At 43.8% G+C, this 22,210-nt stretch overlaps 1 protein-coding gene across 5 annotated transcripts in view; it reads right to left on the reverse strand.

The window, feature by feature from the left end:
• Positions 1-15,457: 15,457 nt before the first annotated feature.
• The window catches only part of LNX2 (ligand of numb-protein X 2), a 59,291-nt gene continuing 52,538 nt past the window's right edge, over positions 15,458-22,210 (reverse strand). For all 5 annotated transcript variants that reach the window (XM_014879675.2, XM_014879676.2, XM_088159523.1 and 2 more), the window contains exons 9-10: positions 20,643-20,801; positions 15,458-17,862 (exon numbers count right to left, since the gene is read on the reverse strand). In XM_014879675.2, coding sequence (XP_014735161.2) covers positions 17,727-17,862; positions 20,643-20,801 — 295 coding nt within the window. In that variant the 3' untranslated portion in view covers positions 15,458-17,726. The remainder of the gene's footprint in view (positions 17,863-20,642; positions 20,802-22,210) is intronic.

Below are 22,210 nucleotides of genomic sequence, written 5' to 3' on the forward strand. Positions count from 1 at the left end.
TCTGAGACACCCCAGGCATGGCTTGACCACCAAAGGCACAGAAGCTCCTGATGGTAACAGGGCACCAGAGAGAGGCTGGGACAGCCTGGCAGTACCTGCATGCAGAAGGTGTGAAGGAAAAGGCAATTCAGTGTCATCCACTGGGCATGAAATACGCTCCATGGCAAAGCCTCTGCAAGGTCACCTGCTCACAGGGCCAGCAAATGTGGGCTGCAGCCTCCAGACCCAGCTCTGCAGCCTTCTCTGGAGGCTTCTCTGGAGGGAGCAGGAAGCATTGCTGGGATTAAAAAGCTCCATTAGTGCAGGGACAGCAATTACTACCAGGTGATCCATTCATCTGGGGGGCAACTGTGTTCAGTAGTTGTAATCTTTTGTTGGTTTTATGGAAGGGAACACACTTTTGTCCATCTTCAGAACAGAATGTAGTTAATTTCTCCTGGAAGAAGGAGAGATGCTTAAAGACAATTAAGGAGACTACAGCTTTTTTTTTTAGTACAGCCTGGCACACCCTGTACTATGGATCATTTTCCTGCAAAAGAGGCTGAGTGTCTGCATCCAGCCTGGAGAAAGATGTAATAAGCTGCTATTAGCATCATGTCTGCAGGTTGCTGAGCACTGCAGTGAGCTGGTTGTTGTGAGCTCTGCACCAGGTTCCTGCTGCCTGTGCTCTTTGAATGGAAAAGTCCTTGAAAACCCATCTGTTTCTTAAAATAGAGAGCTCTGATGAAACTCACCTCACTGTAACTATGCAATAGGATCAGTTTGATGCTCTTTGGTTTGCCAGCACACTTCTGTGTTGTCTCTGTGCTCACAAACTTCCATTTTCAGTAAGGTGCACATTGATGACTTTGTATGTTACTTCACTGTTGCTTAAATTACTGTGCTAGCCCATGCCCTGGAGTGGCTTGTGCCAGGCTGCCTGCAGGCTTTGACCACCATCTCATTCCCTTGATCTTGGCATGCTTGCATCAGCTATTAGCAGGGGGAAAGAAAAAATATTTGTGGAAGTGGGAAGAGGAGATTTCTTTGTCACTACCCAGGTTGTGCTTCTGAAGTGTAGAGGGAAAGCTTAAAAGCAAACTCAGAAAAGTCCAGAACAACGTAAACCACGTGGTTTTCCGGGTTATTCAGGCTGGATCTGTTGCAGAGCATCAGCTTGATGGACAGGAAATCTGCTGATAATTTTCTGTACTATATGTCATGACAGAGGGACTTGCCAGGTGAACTGGGACTTTCTGGATTTTGCATGAAAAAAGGCAGGGGCAGGGGGGAAAAGCCAGCCATGGTGTTTTACGTCTCTTGCTAAAGCATGGAGAAATGGGGAAAAGCTCTGTTCTATCTTTCACCAGTGATCCTGCAGCTTTTTCCATTGTCTGTCCCTCTCCTTAACACACATACACAGACAAAAGCAGTTTGGGGAAGAGGCAGGATGAAGGATGGGAGAAGAATATCCATCTCCCTGCTTGGGTCTGTTGCTGCAGGAAAAGTGTTAATTTTTATTACTCTTGCACAAAGAAGATGCTGAGCAGCCTGCATGAGGAGGGAGAGAGCAGCCCCAGGCGCCTGGCAGCACAGCTGAGGTGCGAGACGTGGGGCTGGTTGTCTGTCGGGCATCTGATGCTTTCTGGCTGCCTCTGCTGCTCTGCTCAGCGTCCGCGGCTGCCAAAGCTGAGCTGACCTCCAGCTGCCTTCATCGGAGGCAAAGACGCGTGTGGGGTTCGTCTGTTTGTAGTGGAGCAAGGAGAGTTGGTATTTAAGCATGGCTCCTGTGGTAAATCTCTCCCTTCCTGCCTCCACCACAATCCTGTGTTTGCAGAGGACCACACACACGCACACACAAAAATTTAAAATCCTACTTTCTCAGAAACTTCCCAGGGTGTTTTTTATTTGCAGAGCTGGAAATTCTGGAAAAATCAGCAAATGTGCGACTGCTGTGGTATTTCCATCACAACCCTTTCAGTGAGTGCCCAGGTGAGCTCCTTGCTGACCCAGCTCTTCTGCCTGCTCACAAACACAGTTCCTTCTCACAAGCCCGCAGGCTATTACATTTCATTCTCACCTCTGTCTGGAGCCCAGTTTCTTGTGTGGGAATACAGGCATCCAGCCTTGAGCTGGCAAGCACTATTGCCTTTGGCACTGAGAGTTAATGGTTAAGCAGCCTGGCTGGTGAAGGTTTGCACCCAGCTTCCAGGCTGGATTTGCGAGGCTGCAGCTTCATTCCTCAGTTTTTGCTATGACTTTCTCCTCTCTATCTGTGCCTTTGCAACCTCTGTTTTCTCTCTGAACAAAAGTTCGTCAAATTGTAGCAAGGTCAGCTCTCACTATCCTTTACAAGCACTTCAGGTTTTTCACAGTAGTGTTTTCTCCAAGTCTTGAAATGTTTAGGTTTTTGTTTGGTTTTTTTGTTGTTGTTTTTTACTGTAACTTCTTAAATATTGAACAGCTTCTAGAATTGCAGAGGTGAAAATCGGATACCGTGATCAATGTGAAGAGTTATAATACCCCTTTCAACTCCTTTGGGTATGCAAAGACCATTTAGGCACACAAGGGACATGTTTTATTGCTTTTTCCCTGAATTTCTCATCCCTGCTTGGATACAGTCTTGCTATCCTGCCCCCTTCCCTGCTGCTCTGCATCTAGTTCCAGGCTTCAAAAGCCTTTTCTCTGTAGGGCTCGGCAGACTGAGAAGCCCAGCTTGGCTGCCCTGTGCCTTCCAGCTGCTCCTGAGCCGCTTGGAAAGGTGCTGCTCTCCCGGTCACCAGAGGGAATGCCAGTCCCTGCTGTCTCCTGGAAGCCACCCCATCCTGCACCCGCCTGCTGAGTGTCCTGGGGATGCTGACAGCTGCTGGATGAGGTCATCACCCCTTTCAGGTGCCGAATTTTAATTCTTTTTAGCATCGTTCTGAGGTGGAGCAATGCGAGTGTCTGCCCAGGTAATGAAAAATGCAGGACAAAGCACAAGGGCCAAAGGCTGCCACAAGACAGAAACCAAAGTGAAGGTCCCAAGGGCTCAGGCATCCATCCGAGTGACTGAGCTCACTGAGCCCCTGCTGTGTGATGCCTGCCGGGCTCCAGCTGCTCCTGGGAGAGATTTAGGAAGGTTTTAAGCATTTTTTATGAGCACTCACTTAGGCGGTTACTGCAAAAAAAAAAGCATTAGAAAATACCTTGTTGCAGGAGCTCCCAGGACTTTTGCTCTTGCATGCTCACACAACCTCAGCATCTCCAGCCTTCAGAAGCAGCTTTGAGCAGGGTGGATGGTTCAGCCTTCCCTAAATTGATGGATGCATGGTCCATCACAGGGACATTGAGTCAAATTTGCAGATAGATGCAGCTTCTGTTAAATCCAGTGCAAAATCAGTCATGTAAACCAAAGCTGGCTTTCAGCTGGAGTCTCTTTATTCTGTAATAAATTCCTAAATGGACTGTCAGATTTGATATTCTCTCATAAACGTCTAATTAAGGAAAAATAAAGCCTCTGCTTCATAAAATTCCTGACTGATAGTACTAATAAGATGTCATAAATAACAATGAATGTTGTGATAATGCTTTTATAGACTAATTACCTTCCATAATCATTAGCACAGAACTGATAAGCATCCAAACTAAGATATCTCGGTGCCATGGTGGTGTTGCCAGGTGCAGGACAGAGAACGGCCAGGAGGAAAAGGAGAAAGGAGGGGTCTTCTTGTCAGCTGCTGGTTTTGGTGCCTTCCTCACCTCTTCGCTGGCTGGAGCTGACACTGTGGCCCTGGGAGCAGGGAGCCCTGTCCTCAGGCTCTCGGGAGTTTGCTGGCACAGCCTGTCCCCACGTGTGGTGTGCCCTGTGGAGCATTCCCCTTGCAGCAGGGACTGAGAACAAGGGCTGTGGCTTGAACCACAGCAATCTGGGGAGGCTCAGCTCAACCCCTTCTGTGTTTGAAGCAAGAAGGAAGCTCCTGGCCCAACTTGCTTGTCCCCAAGCAGGGATGAAGGCAGAGCTTTGTTCCCCAGGCATCACACCAGGGAAACAATCCCTGCAACTCACACTGGCCCCACAACCCAGCCATGCAGGGGCTGCAAAGTTGGAGATGGTTCCCTGGAAATTATGTGCAAATATGCAAATTATTTCATTATGTTGCTGGCATGAAGTGGCACACATAGAGCAGTTAAAAGCTTGGCAGCTACAGAAATGGGGAAAGTGAAAAGGAGTTCAAAGGGGGATGCTAAGCTTCCTTATCCTGTTTTTGCCCTCTGTGTGAGTGAATGAGGTGGGGAAGAAGACTCAAGGCTGGCCAGGGAAAGCGTGACATCTCCACCTAGCACTCCATGGCTGCCTCCACTGTGTTTGGTTAATGCAGCTGAACATGGATACTTTGGCTGGAATGTGTTCATGTACCCAGCAGCATCTGTGCTGTGTTTGCAGTACAGGTGGATCCTTCCTAGCCTTGTCCAGGAAATCCTGAGTGGCAGAGAAGGAGGCACCACGAGCTTCTGTTTTCTTTATCCTCTGAAGCAGAAAGTCAAGCAAATACATTCTTTTTGCAGAATTCTCTGTCCAGCGCAGTGGTGCTGGAGGCTTGAAGGGATGGGGTTGTACATGTGAAACACCCGGAGTTACCACATCGAGGGAGTTTTGAGAGAATACATGTAAATTTTCCCAGGATGTGCACTGTTTCCATCCACAGCTGGTGTCACACTGGCTGCCTGGATCCAAGCCCGGGGCTGCCAGCACTGACCTGCCATTGCTCTCACCCCAAGCTCCACAGCCTGCTCCAACATCCTCACCCTGGCTGGTTTCTGTTGGCCATGTCCAGCCTCATGCTTGGAGCCTCAGCAATTAGATCATTCAATAACCATCTCAATTCGGGCTGTTCTGTGTAAAGCATTTTACCTGGCTTTATTTCTCACATTGCTTTGTATTCCTTCAAACTCCAAACCTGCAAATCGATGCGGTGCTGCTGTTTTTGCCTCTAAAATGTTTACTCCTGGCTCTCTTTAGGACCTAAAAGGCTGAAAACTGCATCATAATTGTCTAATTAGTCCTAATGCTGCGTAGTGTTGACTGTTTAGTTACCATATATTGTGTACAGAACTAATTGTGGTGAAAGTAAATGAATGTGAAGGAAACAAACAAGCTACTAGAAAATAATTACTTGGAGTGTTTCTTTTTAGTACCTGTACAGCAGATTTCATTATAGTCAACAGCTTCTAAAGCTGCTTGAAATAGCGGTATTTGTCATTTTCATAGAAACTTGATAATGACATTAATTTATCTTAATGGTCTGTTCTATTGTTATAAATAGTAAAATTAGCTTAAATTGTCTTGCTTTTGCTGGTTTTGGATGGCTCCAAAGGGCCCCACAACAGCAGATGAGTAGATAATTTGGTGTGCTTGACAGATTTCCAATAATTTGTTATGTGGAACATGAGGTAATGCTAGTACCATTAATGTTCATTTTCCTCTAAATTCATTACTGCCCTTTTCCCTTTTATCTTTTTTAATGTCTGGGCCATTTTTCTATATTTCAAGTGGAGCTACAAAGCCTATTCATATTCAGCTATAGTAGCTATTAACATTCTGCACATAGAGAACATCATGTAAGAAAACAACTCTTTATGAAATGATGAGGCTGGTGGCTATTTATGCTGAAAAGTAGGAAAAATGGGTTGTTTGCTGGTATTAGGGATTGGCTGTAATTAAGTCAAATGTAATTTTAAAGAAATTTAAATGTTTTCATTTTTATAGCTAAGGTAAAACACAATTCAGGGAAATTCTAAGATGGTGTAAATGCATTAATAAAAACTATTTTCCCTGTTTTCTACTCCTCCTGATTAAACTTCACCGAGGATTTTATGCATGGCTAGTTATTTGCACAATATTTTCTACCCAATTTAAACCTAATTAGTCTTGGGAAAGTATTAAAATTAATGGTACTTTTATGTGGGTTTGCTGATATGGTAATGATCTGAACAAACAGGAGAGCTTTCCATAGGGGAAGAATCATTTTGCCTCCTGCTTCTTCTCTTTCTTTTTTACCTTTTTCTCTAAACAACACCAGTAGCCTCTTCCCCTCCAGGTGCAGAGCCATGGAAGGAGAGGAAGGGACGAGGTTTTGTTGTCTGTATCTCACTGGTGTGTCTGCAGCGTGTGTGGAAATCTGAGCAGGAGGAGTGAGACACGAGGCTGGGGTGAGCATGGAGGGATGCCTGGCACCACAGCCACAGCCCCATCATGTGCCAGGGAGCAGGGACAGGCCAGGCGGGGAGGGGGTGCTCTGGGAAGAGGATGATGCCCTGGTGCTGCATCCCTGCTGATGCAGTGGTGGTGATGACCCCCTGTCAGGGTGGGAGGAGGATGATCCTTTCTGCTGGAAAGTGCTCAGTGAGCCATGGATCTTGGCAGGCTTCCATGAAAGTGTATTTTCATGAAATTTCAAACAAAAAGTGCTCCCGAGTGAAGGAAGAATTTTTGAAAAACTCAGTTGTCTTTCAGGAAAAGCTTGGTTGAGAACATTCTAAATTTCTGTATTATTTTTAATAATGAAATTATTTTATTTCATAGGATCACAGAAGGTTTGAGGTGGGAAAGGAGGTCATTTAGTCCAGCACCTTAAGCCAGTTCTCTAGGACCGTGTCCAGCCAGCTTCTGAATATCTTCAAGGTGAGAGTTGACATTTCTTCAGTTTAGGTATAACAGGCAACATGTGGCTCTGAGAAACCATGAATTACCATAATAGTCAAACCAATGCATTATTTTTGTGTTTAAACTCAGCCACTGCTTATGCCTGATGTAAATGCCTGCCCTCTAAGCCTACATCCCAGCACTGTTGCTTGGTTGTGACAGTGTGATGACAGGCCCCCCTCATCAGGGTTTAGGGCAGCCCTTCTCAGGGCTAGCTTGAAAATCTAGCTTGGAAAACTCCTGCTGTCTATGGTAGGATTCCTCTCACCGAGCTCTAGACACTGCTGTGCAAAAGCTGCTCTGCTCGTCCTCGCTCCCTTTCAAGAGGGGGAGAAGAAAAGCTATGTCCACAGGGTGAGTCATCTGATTTGTTTTAGACAACACACTAGGATGAGATGAACAGCACCAAAAGTGCCAGTTTCTCTCAGTAAAGGAGAAAGGGAGCCCAAGGTCCCTGGTATAAACATTAGGAGATCAGATCCCTGTGCCTGGGCAAAGCATCTCTGTCCTTGTGCCTCACTCCCGGAGCTGGGTGGGACAGATGTTCATCTGCTGCAATTCATCTCCATCACAAAGGTCCTGGGTAGCCCAAGGATTGCACAGCTGTGTTTTACTTCTGGGTATGGGAGTGCAGCATAATTACACAATGGCAAGTTTTTCCAGACTTCCAGGGTTTATGTATCTTTCCAAGTTTGGGCTGAAGCTTACCTGCAGTCTCCCTAGAGGTACATTTTGCTTTTGCTGGTTTGTATATATGAGTTTAATTTTTTTTTTTTAAGATGTGCTTATCTTATTTTTAAATTTTGTGGATGTTGCTGTGCATGCTGAGTTTTAAGAAATTTTTTTTTCTCTCACTACTTCTGTACTGAGAAATGTATTGACTTGATTGAGCATTTATAATTAAAATATCTGCTACCCAAATCTTCCAAAGACTCACTGAGTGGCAGTCAGACACACCTGGCTGAAGCTGGAATCGGCACACTTTGTCTGTTGTTTGTGAGTGCCTGTCACAACATGCCAGGTTTGCTCCTTGCTCCCTGCTTAGCTTTGATCTGTTCCACAATGAAAAATAACGCTAAACAAAGGGAAATTTGCATCACAAAGATGCATCTCTGTGCGCAGCCTTCCACCCAGAGATGAAGTAGATAAGTTTCCCATTTCCAGCATCAGAACCCATGAGATTGGTAATCAAACACTCCTAAGCCCAGGTGAGCATCTCCTGCGAATGGGAGAGCAAGGCAGCAACTGAAGGGTAGGGCTGACAAAGCATTTACCCTAAACCAAGGCAGATGTCCACCTGCCTTCTTATTTGGAACATAACAAGGGAAGGATGAGCCTGAGCCCCACCTCATTCACTCTGACTGAATACCTGGAGTCCCTGAGAAGGAGCTGAGGCTGGTGCCCAGGAAGACCCTGCCAGCCTGGGGCAGCCAATGGCCACCACAAGGCCACCAGCATTGGGCAGTGTCATGATTGTGAGGCAGTCATCAGAGTGGCTCTGAGCAGGGGACTGGCAGCATTGCCACTAAAACCTCCCCTTCCAGGACTTTGGCACACGTGTGTAAAGGTTGATTTGCTTTGGAGCTCTGCACAGGGAAGTTTGTTTAGGGAGCAAGTTTTTTGTGTAATTATATCTCCAAGAACAGGCATTTGAGTGCCCCAGCCATCATCACCAGCAATAGCTGAGGAGCTGTGGCTTCCTGTGCTGGCAGAGCCCAAATTAAGGCACAGCCATAACAGAGACCTCCTGTTGGTAATCCAGGTGCAGCACAGTTGTGTGGCACATGGGACCGTAACACACACACACAAAGACGTGGGTGGAGTTGATCTATTTGCTAACAGAATTAACCAATCATAGCAAAAAAAGGAAGGACTTTCTAAAAGCAAACACTTCAGACTTCATTAGATTAGGCAAGGTTTCCTCTGCCTCACGGCAGATGGGATTTCAGCAGCAGCAGCTTCCAGAAGATCTTTCCGTGGTGCTTCTTGATTGACTCCACTCCTGACGAAAAACCCCTCCCTGTGCCTTCCTTGCCAACAAAAATAATGACACACAGAAGCACAGAAGCATTGCTGCTGGATGCCTTCAAAGCCTGTGCTGGGGTTGAACCACCTGTCCTGGCTGTACTCAGCAGCAGTTCTGGTCCAGGGTGGTGGGGTCAGACCTTCCCAGGTCTTTGGAAAAGGTAGGCTGTGCAAACACTGAGGGAAAAGTGAATTAGGAGAGAAGGAAGAAAAGGAAAGCTGAGTGTGGGTGGTTTTTTAGCCTAGCTTAGGCTGATTTACAGCTGTGTAAGGAAGCAGGGCTGTGCCTTGAGGAGCTGCAAGTCTGGAAGGAGAGAAAACAAGCAAAGTTCAGTCTTGCTCACTGAGCCACCCAAAAGCTGCAAACCTTTAGGTAATTATCCACAATTTGTAACCTATATCATATAGGTAGTTTTAGTTAGTTATAATATATGGGTAATAAGTATCATATAGGCCATGAAAACATATTACCTATAAATATGCTAGAAAACTACCTACAGTCTCATGTCCTGAGGTTTTTGTTGATTACACACCCTCATTCTTCATCACATCCAGCCTGCCTGGGAAGCAAGACGTTGCCAAAACCTGTTCTTGTGCAAGAAATGCTGTTACAAGTGGTTCTGGGCCCAAGCCAGAGATTTTGGTTTGTTGCTGGAAATTGGTGCCTCTCACCCTTCCCGAGGGTACCTGAGGAGGCAGATGAATTACAGGTTTGCATACATGGCCACTGATAGAGAGAATATTTTCCTGTGATTGTGTGACTCCCAGGAGATTCAGCTAATGACAATGATTCCTCTGTGATTGATTGTCTCCCTGGATTTCTGGCAGATATTTTTGGAGAGAGATTAAAAAAAGAGTGAATGTTTTGTTCAAGGAACTTCATGCAAAAGTTTCTTTAGATGGCAGTTCAGGTTGCTCTGGACAGCTGAGGGCCTTGCCCTGAAAACACATCTATTTTTGGTTTCAGGGAAGGTAGTAAAACTTCCATAGGTGATGCCATCATCCGGGAAAAGGCAGTAAAACTGGCACTACTGACGGATGAGCAGCTCCTGGCAGGATACAGCATGTGGGAGCAAGGACAAACCCCGCACCTTGGGAGGACTGCCCAAGGGAAAACTGCTTGGGCAGGAGGTGGGAATGCTCAGGGCTCTTCTTGCCTTGCTAAAGGAACCAGGATAAGGGAGCCTACCCTGCTGTTAATCCCAGGGAGCTGCTTGTGGCAATCAATGACTTTTCTGCTGCAGTATCACAGTGCAAATGTGTTCAGTTAGATGGGAGATAAATCTGGGGGACACTGAAATAGTGTCTGTAAAGATAGGGTGGCTCTGCAGTACGTCTGCTCCATGGGAGGAACAGTCTGAACCTGCTCTGAATCTCCAATATCGCCAGGGAAGAGGAGCAGTGGGACTGGTTTCACTGTGAGAGATGCAGAGCTGGATCCTGGTCCATCCCCCACCCAGTTCATATGAAAAAGGCACTGGGGACAGAGGGACTACTTGCTTTTCCACTCCCCTGGAGAATGATGCACTAAATGCACCTCTGCTCTGCAGGAATCTATGAAAGGAAGCTGATGCAGCAGAAGATGCAGAAGAACCTGCCTCCTATGGGGCAGGCTAACCAGGATGTAGGAGAAGGGCTGGCTCCTTTCTCCCTGATACGGGCTGCAACCCACCAGCAGCACTCCAAAATTTGCCAGTTCTCAGAGGCTCAGTTTAACTGAGCAAAGTTGGAGATGGAGTAACTGAAATTCAACAAGGCTCAGAATATTTGTTGTTCTGCCTTGCAAGAACTCACACAAATCTGTTTTTCAAGGTTCTAGTAAAACCCCCTCATGGAGCTCAGCCCAGGCTGGAGCTCCTTTCTGCATCAATTCCTTGACTTGTTTTTCTTTTTCCAGAGCTCCCTGCAGGTCATTCTTTTCCAGTGCAGCAAAGGATGGAAAAGCACATTGAAACAATTATTGATAAATAGTTGCATCTCGAAGCTACACAGAGCCATTATTCCTCAAAGATGCAAACACAAAATTATTTTGCATTGTGTGAATTATTTTCCTATTTGAAACACAGAATATCTCTCAAATAGCTTTAAAACCCTCATTGTAGCAGAGCATCCAGTTTGTTCCATTAACTACTCACAGAGTCAACTGGAGAACCACTGTTATTAATTTCAATGGAAAGCTAAAATGCAGTTCATTTTCTGTAATTGCAGGCCCATCACCTAAAGACCCAGGAAAAGCTTTTAATCCGAGGCATTTTTAGAAGGGTATGATTACATCGAATATCTTCATAAGGTGCATAATTACCAGGGCGCCAATGACAAAGAAACACAAAGAGCCAAACTTCCCAGGCTGCTAGAGAGTGGGCCCTGCCCACCAACCTGGGGCCACCGGTGTGTGGGGTGCTGGGGTGGGCACCAGAAGTGGGGGACGTCTCCAAGAACCAGCCCTGATGCGTCCCAGTCTTCCCCCGGGTGGGGAGAAGAAAATCCAGCAGTTGTCCTGGTGCCACCATGAACCCCCAGCTCCAAGCAGCCTTTACAGCTCCCTGTCAGAGGATGATGCAGAGATAATCCTGGGAGCCAGGATGAAGCATTAGTGGGCTGGAAGATGCCTTGGAAAAAACAGCACTTGAGACAGTTGTAGAGAAGCAGGCAAAGGAATTTGAAGGGAAGAAGCAGTTGTAGGGAAGTTGTAGGGAAGTAGCAGTTGTAGGGAGCGCAGAGGGACAGTGGTGGAAATACGCAAAAGAGCTGGAAAAAAATGGTGGAATGTTTGGGAAGAAATATCTGAAGGTAAATGCTATTTAATTTAAGGATGAGAAAGGCTCTGTGAGGTACAAAATATTCAGCTGAATAAAATTTCACCCCAAGGTGAAAACCACAGATGCGTTGGTGTGGTTTCCACCCTGGGGTGAAAACGGGAAGAAACCTGCTGCCTCTGGAGAGCTGACCCAGGATCCCTGACCAGCTCCCCAGGATGGGATGAGGGCTGCAGTGGCATGGTGGCTCCTGGCCTGTCCTGACTGCCCTCTCAGCCATCACCCCGTGCCAAGCTGCCAGCCACATTCACACTGCAGCCAGAAGAGACTGCCTGGTTGGAATTTGAGGTCTTTGGTACCCTGACTCTGCTCAATCAAAACAAACCACACAGCACCTCCGGCACGTCTGGGGGAAGAGGCAACTCCAGCTGCAGGGGAGAAGAAAGGAAAACCCTCAGTTTTAAATTATTGCTTGGCTGTTTTGCCCAAGGCGGCACAGCCACAATCGTCTGCCACCATTCAAGGCGGCTGCAGCCCGGAGGTGTCCTGGCAGGACTCACAGCTACGGGCAGAGGTTCAGTGCGAGACCACTGACTCCAAGCACGGTCCTTTGTACTCACAGTGGTAACTCAGGTCTGTAGGAACACAGAGATACCAGAAAATCAACCCACTTAAATCAGGCGTTTGAAATGCATTAACATCCCTTTCCTTTGGCTCTTGGCTTCAGTCCTCTCTGGCTTTAAGCACTGCTGGATGCTGAGCACTGGCTGCAGCAGTGGAGGGGCAAGAGAGCTGAAGATGTTTCTTTCCAGGGGTTTCACCATTAAAGAGGAGCCACCTCTTGCTGCATCCTACAAGGGACACTTTATCTGATTGCAAAAAGAGTTAAGTGTACTTAGCACCTTGGTAGATGAGGGCTAAGGTGGGTAATAGCCACGACAGAAGTAGCTGCTTGGGAAGCAATTTAATTAATAAAAATGTAAGAAACAAAAAGGTCAAGTCTTGCCTCTGCTGTGCTGCATTTAATCTGCACATGTACACAGGACTTCAGCCTCGCGGGTGTTGCTTTTTTTTCCAGCTGGCACATTTCCCCAGACACGATAACATTTTTTAACTTTAGTGGATGACATTTTGTAATATGTTTAAGGATGTGTAATATTTTATGCTTACAGCTTTTTGCTATTGTTGTTCCAATATGGCACTGATGCTGGTATTAAAGTTTAATATGATTAGAAAGCTCAATTGTATAACCAAGGGGTTATACTCTTTATCTATTCTAATCTGATTAAAAGGCTTCTCTTCTGTAGATTTCCACAATCACTTTGTATCAAAACCTGGGGGCAAAAGCAACCAGCACTTTGGTTTGTCCCAGATCAAACAAAATATCAAATGGATTCCTTAATTGTGTACGTAATTCCTTACCATACAAAGCTGTGTCCAAACTGCAAACCAGCTTGTTTGGCTTTAGTGGAGCTGCTCACTGAGAAAGGGCTGTGGAACCAGATGCCCAGGCTTGCCCTAAGGCTGCTTAAGGCTCAATAGCTGCCTGTTCATGGGCAGAAAAAAAGGCATTTTGGGTGTTGCTGCCTGGTGGTTTTGCATCACCATATACTATGCTTTGGGGTTGCCAGAGAGAGTTGGCAGAATAACCCCCTATACAGCAGAGGTTACTCTGTGTGCTATGGATCCATAGCATTAGCAAGCATAGCTCCAAGACCCGAGTTAAGAGAGTGCTCCTGATGTGTTTGGATCAACCCCTGCACCTGATTCTTAAAAGTGCGTGGGGGGATTGTTCTGACACCTCCCTCTAAGACCCCCCCCAAAACTGAGTCACCACTGGGACCACCAGCTCCCATGGAGGTGAAGAAGCTGGTGTTTGCCACCATGGCAGCTGCTGGGGGATGTAAAGTGGCCTCAGGGCTATTCCCTCTTCTCTCTAAACCTGAGCCATGGTCTCTACACCTGGTTGCTGTGGCTAAGCCAGGGTAAGAAAGGTCTGGGGGGGAAGTCAAGGCTAGTATTTGTGAAGGACAGCAAAGAGGGGCAGCCCCTCCTAGATGTGGTATTTGCCCTTGAGAGTCACAGAGCAGGCTCTGTCTTTCTATTTCATGCCCAATTCCTCCCCAGCCTGTCATGGGAGCATTTGGCCCTCACCCCTCCTTGTGCAAACAAACTTGGCTTCCCCACCGAGGAGCATGCTGTTTGTTTGGCTGTGCTTGCAACCCACAGACTCCCCCAGCCAGCCCTTACCAGCATAGCTCAACAACAAAAACAAAAACAACGCCCAAGCCCAAACACATTCCTTCTCCTTCTAACCAGCTTCAGGCCCAGTGGATGCTACAGCTGATGCTGAGCAGGCTGCCTGTAACCAGACTCTTGAGCCAATTTGGTTTCTGAGATTTCTGCGTGAATCTACAGAAGGGATTTCATCACCACTGTATCAGCTGCAATGCATCATTGACATGGGTGTTGCATCCATACTATTCTGCTGATATTCAGGAGACTCATCCACGTGTGGTATGGCAACAAACAGAAGGACAACATCAACATTTAGTTAAGAGTAAGCTTTCTTATCCACATGTTATTTGAATTGTCCCAGAAGTATAAAGTCTAAAACCTTCTCATCCTCTGAGCAACAAGTAATTCAAGAATTGTTCTTCACTACTGAGACATTACTTCAGGTGTGACAAGGTCTGTCCTTTCTCTATGTGTCTACAAAGAATCACTTTTTAAATAAGTAAGCTCACCTAGAAGTTGTCTGAGACAACTGGGATGAGGATGTTCAGTGACCTTCCTCAGCATTACACCACCTTTTTTCTTGGACCGTGTGGCATGTACTGGCTTAACTCAGTGTATGCCACCACTGCTGTCCTGCCTGGCATACACATACTTTTGAGTCATCAGGATCTCCTACCTTAGTTTGTTTATAAATGTTTATGATCCATCAAAATTGCCTTAGAAGTAAATGGTCAAGTTTCTTTAAAAAAAGGAACTTGCCTTGTATCTGATGTTGTCTGGGTCACATTCTGAGAACCAGGCTTAGATTTTCATCATACCCACCCCAGATCTATTACAGAATTTGGAAATATATTCTTAATATATATTTTTAATTCTTCTGTGACGTTGATTTTCCCCTGAGTTGTTCATGACTATAAAGAGAAAGTTCAGCGTGGCAAAAGAGCTTTCTAGATTTCACTTTATTGGCATGCTATGACGCAGAATAAACTCTAACATTCCTAACTGGAGATCCCTAGGGTTGTTTGGAAAAGGTGTTCCTCCCATGAAGCTCCAGCACACAGATGACCAAGCCCACTACTTCACACAAAGCTCTGTGCACCTCCCCCTGCAGCAAGGAACTCTTTCATCTGCCTGTAAACTAAAACTCTGATGGTCTGGCTCCTACCTTACAAGAACTCATAGCCTGCTGGCAGATGTGTACAACGGCCTTTCTGTACACAGGCATGGTTCTCTTTTAAAGGAACTTAACTATTCATAACTACTGCGAGGAGCAGCAATACAGTCTGGGCAACTTTACTGCAAATCACTGAGAAATTGCTTTTAGACTCATTCTAGCATTGCAGACATCTAAGGATAGATCATCCTTGCCTTCAGGAGATGGAGATGGGAACTGATAACCAGGAGGCTCGAGTTTCAGCTGTAAAATGATGTTTCCAGCAAGACTGTCTCCTTGCATCAAGCCTCTGCTGTGAAAACATCCTCCAGCTGATCAGTACCAGCTGGCATGGAGGGGGAAAAGAGGAAACTCTACTTGTGGCAAAGTACCATAAAGCACAGATCTTACCTCCACTTTAGAAACATCTCTCAGGGCTGGGACTAATGGTTAAACAGCTGGTATGTCACCCTGGCAGGATGAGCATACCCTCAGACTCTTATGGTACATTCACTAGCTGTAATTTATGATAAATCAGAAGAGGAAATAAAAATTATCATCAAACAGAATCTGCACCAAGCTCCCCGTATCTTCTGCAAAGAGTAAGACGATACTTTTGAGTTATTACAATGTGTAGAATGAACTTTTATTTTCATTCATCCTTCATTAATACCATACAATTAGATAGCAATATTTGGAAAAAAAAAATCTTGAAATAATTTAAAACAGAAGGCACAGAAAACCAAACCCAACTATGCTGCTACAAGAGAAGGGGGGAAAAATGACTGAGGAAGCGAATTTATTCCGAAAAGTTTTATCGCTTAGATATTCTCATCAAAAGCTACAGCACACAGAAACAAAACTGCACAGTTTAAGCTAACCCATGCTTTTGTTACATTTAACATATAAAAGGAAAAAAAAAATCTAAAAATATTTTTTGCAGGATTTTGAATGAAAAGTGTAAATTTTAAAATAAAAAACACTAAATCTAGTACATATGTCAAAAACTTGCCTAAAGCCTACACACTAATATGTACTTCACAAAAAAGTCTGCATTAAGGGAAGAGCATACAATTAAACACCATCTGGGGATAGGAGAAAACTGGTTCTTAAATCAGTTAGAGTATCAAATAAATTTGGTGTTTGCTTCAGAAACAAGGATTCTCACTACAGTAATATACTGGAGAGGACATTCTTTTGTATTGTAATATTATGAAATTTAACCAATAGTATACATTACAGAGAGGAAGAGAACCATCCATATGAGATTTTTAACCTTTTTTTTCTTTTTTTTTTTTTTTTTCTTTGCAAAAGAGTAATTTTATTTATTTTGAAAGCAAAGCTACTGGAATTAATGACATGCGATAATATGTCCCGATATTGTACCAGCTAAGTTTGAAAATAAAGTACATGCTTCACAATTGAAATATGCTGTGACACTCAAATACATTCTCTGGTAATTAATAATACAATACAGAGGTCATTCATAAAATCAGTTCAGGTGGGGAACCTGGTTTATAAATGAAGCTCTTTTCAAATATTGAGAACACTGACAACACACAGGGTTAGCTCCAGGTCAGCACATTTCTTTCTGTGCTCCACCCCTCTTTTCTTAAACAAGTGGGTGCTTAGCCTGCAAATACCATGGAAAGGCAAAGTCTAGAAGTTACAGGTTGGTTTGCAAAAATATTAAATACAATCCAAGACAAACAGTATTACTGACAACTTAATAGCAGGTGCTCTCTAAAGGAAAAAAAAAATATCCTGAAATGCAAAAGAGATCTTTTCAGCATTTGATATCAAGGCATTTGCATGTTTGTCAGGAGGTGACAGTAAGAGTGAACTTTGCAGCTTACTTTGCAGTTGGACTTGAAATCAAAGAGCTTTCCTTCTAGCCTGCTCACCTGTAAACCATAACATATGGTTTCTTAATAGCTTGCTTTTTTCCCTGGAAATAATTTTCTCATTTAGAAAGTACAAGTCAAAGTATTGTTTCCACACTTGAATAAAGAGAGCTGACAACTACAATAGAAACGGTAAAAATGATCCTCATAAAAATGTTCATCAAAATTCTCTGACATAGCAAAACATTCATTTGTAAAGTAAAGTCTAATACTGCAAGCCATTCACTCAAAGGCGACCTTGGGCACATGAATCCTTGCCAGCATTGCAACGGGAATTAATTCCGTATTACTTGTCATTATAGGGTACAAACTCTGTAATATATTAAAGTTTCCTAACAAAGAGTCCAATTATTGCACTTTATAAAAATTCTAGTAATATCAGGCTTTTGTCCTACTTTTCTATGAACACTGATGCCCTGCAAAAAAAATTTGGGGGACCAAGTAACTTCTAATGAGCAAGACTGAATACTTGAATCAGTCCGAAATATGGAATCAAAAATGGAAAGGTTTACGAAATGAAGAGATGTAACCTTTGGAAACAGGTTTTGGTTCATAGCAGCTGACAGATGTGTCATTCTGGTACTGACACACGTTCTCTTTGCTGGGAAAGTGGGCACATGAATGTTACATTTATGTACCACAATACAACTTGAGGACTTTGCAGAGAAACCCAAAGAACCACTAAGTTCTTCTGCTGACCCTAAAAGCCTGATGTGAAAAGCTCAATGACAGCCATATTTGAGTGGGAGTTTCTCTGTGAGCTTGAATACATTTGCATTTGTGTCAGCAACAGACACAGCAAACAAAAATAGCTATTTCAGGATGGCAAAACAGGTAGAGTAGTCTGAGAGGCCTCTAAAAAAGGAAAATACAGCAGTTTTGGCCCTGCTTTTAACCAGCTGTATCAAGAGGGAAAAAAAAGAGAGGAGATTTTTGTGCCAGCTATCTAGAAAAAGACACTCCTTGAACCGAAGTGATTCACAACTCTATATGAGGCTTCCAGGCCAGCAAATCACGGTTAAAGTCACTTTGTTCCTCTGCTCCTTCAGCATGGGAACGAGTGCAGAATGGCTCATTCCAACCGTGGATAGTCCGTTTACAGCAACAATCATATCACCACACCTAAGAAACACAAGAAGAAAAGAGAACACATTATGAGTCCTGCTCTGCAGTAATTAGCACACCAACACACAGCACTTCACTGCTGGGGTGGTAGATTTGCATCAGGGTGGAAAGTGTCACTAAAATTCCCAAAGCAGTTCAATTTGAAGTCTGTCCTATTACTGAAAGATGCCCCTGCTCATTGCAAGAGTGTTGGACTAGATAACTTTTCAAAGGTCCCTTCCAACTATTCTAGGATTAATCCAAAACTCATTCAGGAAATTCCCAAATCACTCTATTTCAATTCTAATAGTTCAGGATAGTTCTGCATTAAGAGCTGACCTGTACAGAAACATGAGAAAAGACATTTGGAAAGACCTATATGGAGTCAAGAGAAGATAAGATAGCATGTGCATGACAGAAGCACTTCTGTTTGTTTGTGTGGATTATAACACATTTACACCAAACATGCCTTCACTGTAGGAGGTGTAAGTAAAGATACTTATGGTTACCAACCAACCACATTCCAACTAAGAACTTTGTTTTCAGTGGCTTATGATTTTGTCAAATATAACCATTTGGCTTGAAATCTCCCTCAGCAGATGGTTCAATTGCAGCATCTCTGCATTTTGAAATGGGTAACAGAAATTTGTGAGGGTGCCATTTGCTGGCCCAGAAAAAATTCACCTTGAAGGGTTAAGTTCTGGTTTTTTAAACCTCAAGAGACTTCAAACATGCACCTAATTTCTTTCTGTATTGAGCATCCTCCTCTAGACATCTCTATTTTGCAACTTAAGTGTGTGACGTTCCCCAGAGTAGTCAAATGTGACTCGGAGATCAAACAGGACTTTTCTTGAAACTGATCCATTCAAGTATTGAAGGCACCAAAATGGGTGGCAAAAAGATGCTCTCCTGAGCTTTCTCATGTCTTTTCTCTGAGCAGAGGAAGAGGAAGCAGAGTTACCAACACCATTCAAATGTGCACTCAAAAGTCCTTCTCTGCCTGAACCAAGGAACCCCATCACCCAAACCAAACCAGTTCACTGAATGACATCTCACTCCCACAGCCTTTCCAAGGAAGTCATTTTGCCTTCTGTAAAATCACTCCAGACAGATCATGTAAGCAGAAAACTGTTCTAAACTATTCAACTGTGAAGTTAGTTACTCCCTTTCTCTCCAGCCTAACATTTAGGTAATTTAAACAGAACAGAACAGCTTTAGAAGAGACCTGCTCCACAGTAACTCAAGGTGCAGGTTCTAAGGGGCTCTCTCTTGTTGGGGCCCATTTTTAAGGCCATATTTTCAGTTGAACAGTACATTTGAAAAGAGAGTACTATATCACATTATCACACAAGAGCATATTTTCCATAGATTACAAGAGGGTAAATGTGACCATGATGATTCTTCCACTCATCTTAGGAATGATGCTTGAATTTCCATTTGTGTGAATACTTCTAGTTATTAAGTCCCCAATCTGAAATTATTTGAGTTGAATTGAGATCTTTAATTTAATTCAAACTGTTCCACAGTTGGAAAAAAAGGTATTTTTGTGTTCAGCCAAGTTATTTTTTCATTTATTTAGTCACTGAACTGAAAAATCAATTACTGTCAAGGCTTTAGGCATAAGTACATTCTTTTCTTAAGTCACTTTGTAAGAAAATCTGCACGTAAAAATCATGCCACAAAACTTCAAGTTGCATATTCTTGACTGCTACCTTCACAAAAAATCAATTTTATGAACAAGAGAATCCTTAATGGGAATTTTAAGTCCTAGTTCTGAACTAATCCTACACGAGGCTAAGATGTGTATCTGGATACCAAACAAGGGGGCTTCATCCAAATGTAATGTGTAAGTAAAATCATATTATCTTTAAGGTCAAAAGGGACCTCAGGAGGTCTATAGCCCAACCTTTACTGCAAGCAAGCTCAGTTGTAAGCTCAGACCAGGACTCTCAGGGCTTTACCCAGTAGTCTCAGAAACCTCCAAGGGCAGAGACCATGCAACTTATGCCATTGCCTGACCATCCTCATGGGGAAAGAGTTTCTTCTCATAACCAGTCTCAAGCTCTTTTGTCCAATTTGTGCCTGTTGTCACTCATCCTCTCACCCTGCACCACTGAAACGCCTGGGCTCTGTCTCCTCAATAATCTCCAGGAAGGGGCTGCTGGTTGACCTGAAGCTCTCTCATTGTGGGGCAAGTGCTCCAGCTCCATCATCTCAGGGGCTTCTGCTGAACTTGCTGCATTTGTCAGTGACTTTCCTGCCAATTAATGACAGAGTAATGCCATGGGGACTTGGTCCCTTATCAGTCTTTTCTATCATCTACTTTCTTGCCCTTCTATTAAAGCAGCAGCACTCATCTTCAGTATCAGTTTCCAGCAGTAGCTTTAGAAGGCTATGTGAAAGCATAAAGCAGTTTTGCCTGCTTTGCAGACATTCTAACTTTTAGCTGTTCTATAGGAAGACAAAAACTAGCTAGTTCTGCACATATACAGTGCACATTGTCTCCTGGCCTAAAGCGGAATTCAACAGGGAGACAGCAGGTGACATCAGCAGCGCAGCTGGGGAAGAGAACAGGAGATGCCATCACCTCTGAGATGCCCCTTCCCCAGCACAAACACCCTGTTACTTCCCTGCATCCCACTCATCAGGGAGGGACGGCACTACAGGGCGGCATGATCCAGCAGCAAAAGACGTTACAGTTTATTTCCTTAAGCAATTAGTTGCACATAACTATTTAAAAGTGGTCCATTATTGTTGCTGTTATTACTATTATTTTTCCCATTGTTACTTTGGCTTACTTTAATCTTCCATCAAAGTAGGCAGGGGTTCCAAGAACAATAGTTTTAATGAAGAAAGGCTGGTTTGTGTGGTTCTCCTCGTAGCCACCGACAATGCTGAAGCCCCAGCTCCCTAAATTGCTCCGCCGCAGCACCACGTCATGGCAGCTATGCAGGCAGCTGTGGAATGGAAGCACAGGGTAACAAGAGAAAAAGCCATGCGTGGTTTTACAGTAGGCACAACATCTGCTATCTCATCGTTATCACAGCACTAAGTGTGGAAGAGAAGGGGAGGAATGGCGATTAGACCTCTGTTCCCAGAGTAATTTTGTAATATTCAAACCAATTACCAAAAAACCCCCACAATCTTGAGACAGAAAAGCGTGTTAAAAGAAGTAAGGCAGTGCTAGAATAATTACTTAAACACAGTTAACTCTGCAAACTGACAGCAAGAGAACTGCATTTTAGGGATTTCACAGGTGGCAACAATGTGGGTGGAAAATCAATACCTGATGTGTTCAGTTTGCAAGTCAAAAATGCAGAGCGTTTGTCTTCCACCCCCAGCCAGTTTAAGCTTTTTCTGCTTTAAGTAAAAATTAAAAACCCATGCACAATCTTCATTCCCCTGTACTTATTCATCACCAGCAATGAAAATATGACTAACCATTTTATTACACAGAATGTAAATAATTCAGATCACTAACTGTACTGCTGTATGTTATCAGCCCTAGTGAAAATTAAGTCTTGCCAGTGAAGTTGGCAATGATTAATTTAAAAAACAAACAGACATAGGAATTAGCTTTTCAGCAAAAAGATACCAAGTTCTTTACTGTTATTTGACACTGCTTTAAAGCACAATGCATAGCATAATATTAGGGGCCATACATGGGCATCTGTAGCATGAAAGCAATAAACCACTAGGTAAGAAATAAACTGCTGCTAAAGCATGAAGAGGAAGTATATTTACCAAAACTGAGAGCCATTTATTGAGATAACTCATTAATAGTTCAATAGAAGATACATTAATTGACAGTTAAACTCAGACAAAGTGAAATCTCAGGAGGGCCAATGCATGGTTGTGTTATCTTCAGCTGTATTCTGCTTCAAGCCTGTCTGGGTCGTGGTGTGGTTTTACACTTTTACATACAGACCTGGTAAATGCATCAGAGGGAAAGGAATTAACCTGCATGCCCTGACTGAAGTTAACAACTCTACTAGCTGCAGTAGGAGCTCTTCTTGACAACATGTGATGCCAGAATGAGATTACAGCTGCAGCCTCAAGAGAGTGAGGAGTACAAATGAAGTGATGTCCAGCAGATTGCAGAGTAGTTAAGGAGAGGGAGCTCGCTGCAGACTTCTAAGAGTTTTTGTGTATGGCAGAGATGGTAGTGGATTATTGAAAAAAAAAAACAACAACGTGAGCTTATAGTTACATGGCTACAGTCTTGGCACTGGACATGTCAAGAGTCTGTCAGAATGGCCAAAATCTGATGCAATATTCTGAAGTTAAGTATTTGGCCTCATAAACTCAGGTAGCAGATTTGCAAAGAGACAGATGGATATATACTTTGTGGTTTTATTAGTAATTG

The sequence above is a fragment of the Sturnus vulgaris genome, chromosome 2 (assembly GCF_052056855.1).
Source record: "Sturnus vulgaris isolate bStuVul1 chromosome 2, bStuVul1.hap1, whole genome shotgun sequence".
Lineage (NCBI taxonomy): Eukaryota > Metazoa > Chordata > Aves > Passeriformes > Sturnidae > Sturnus > Sturnus vulgaris.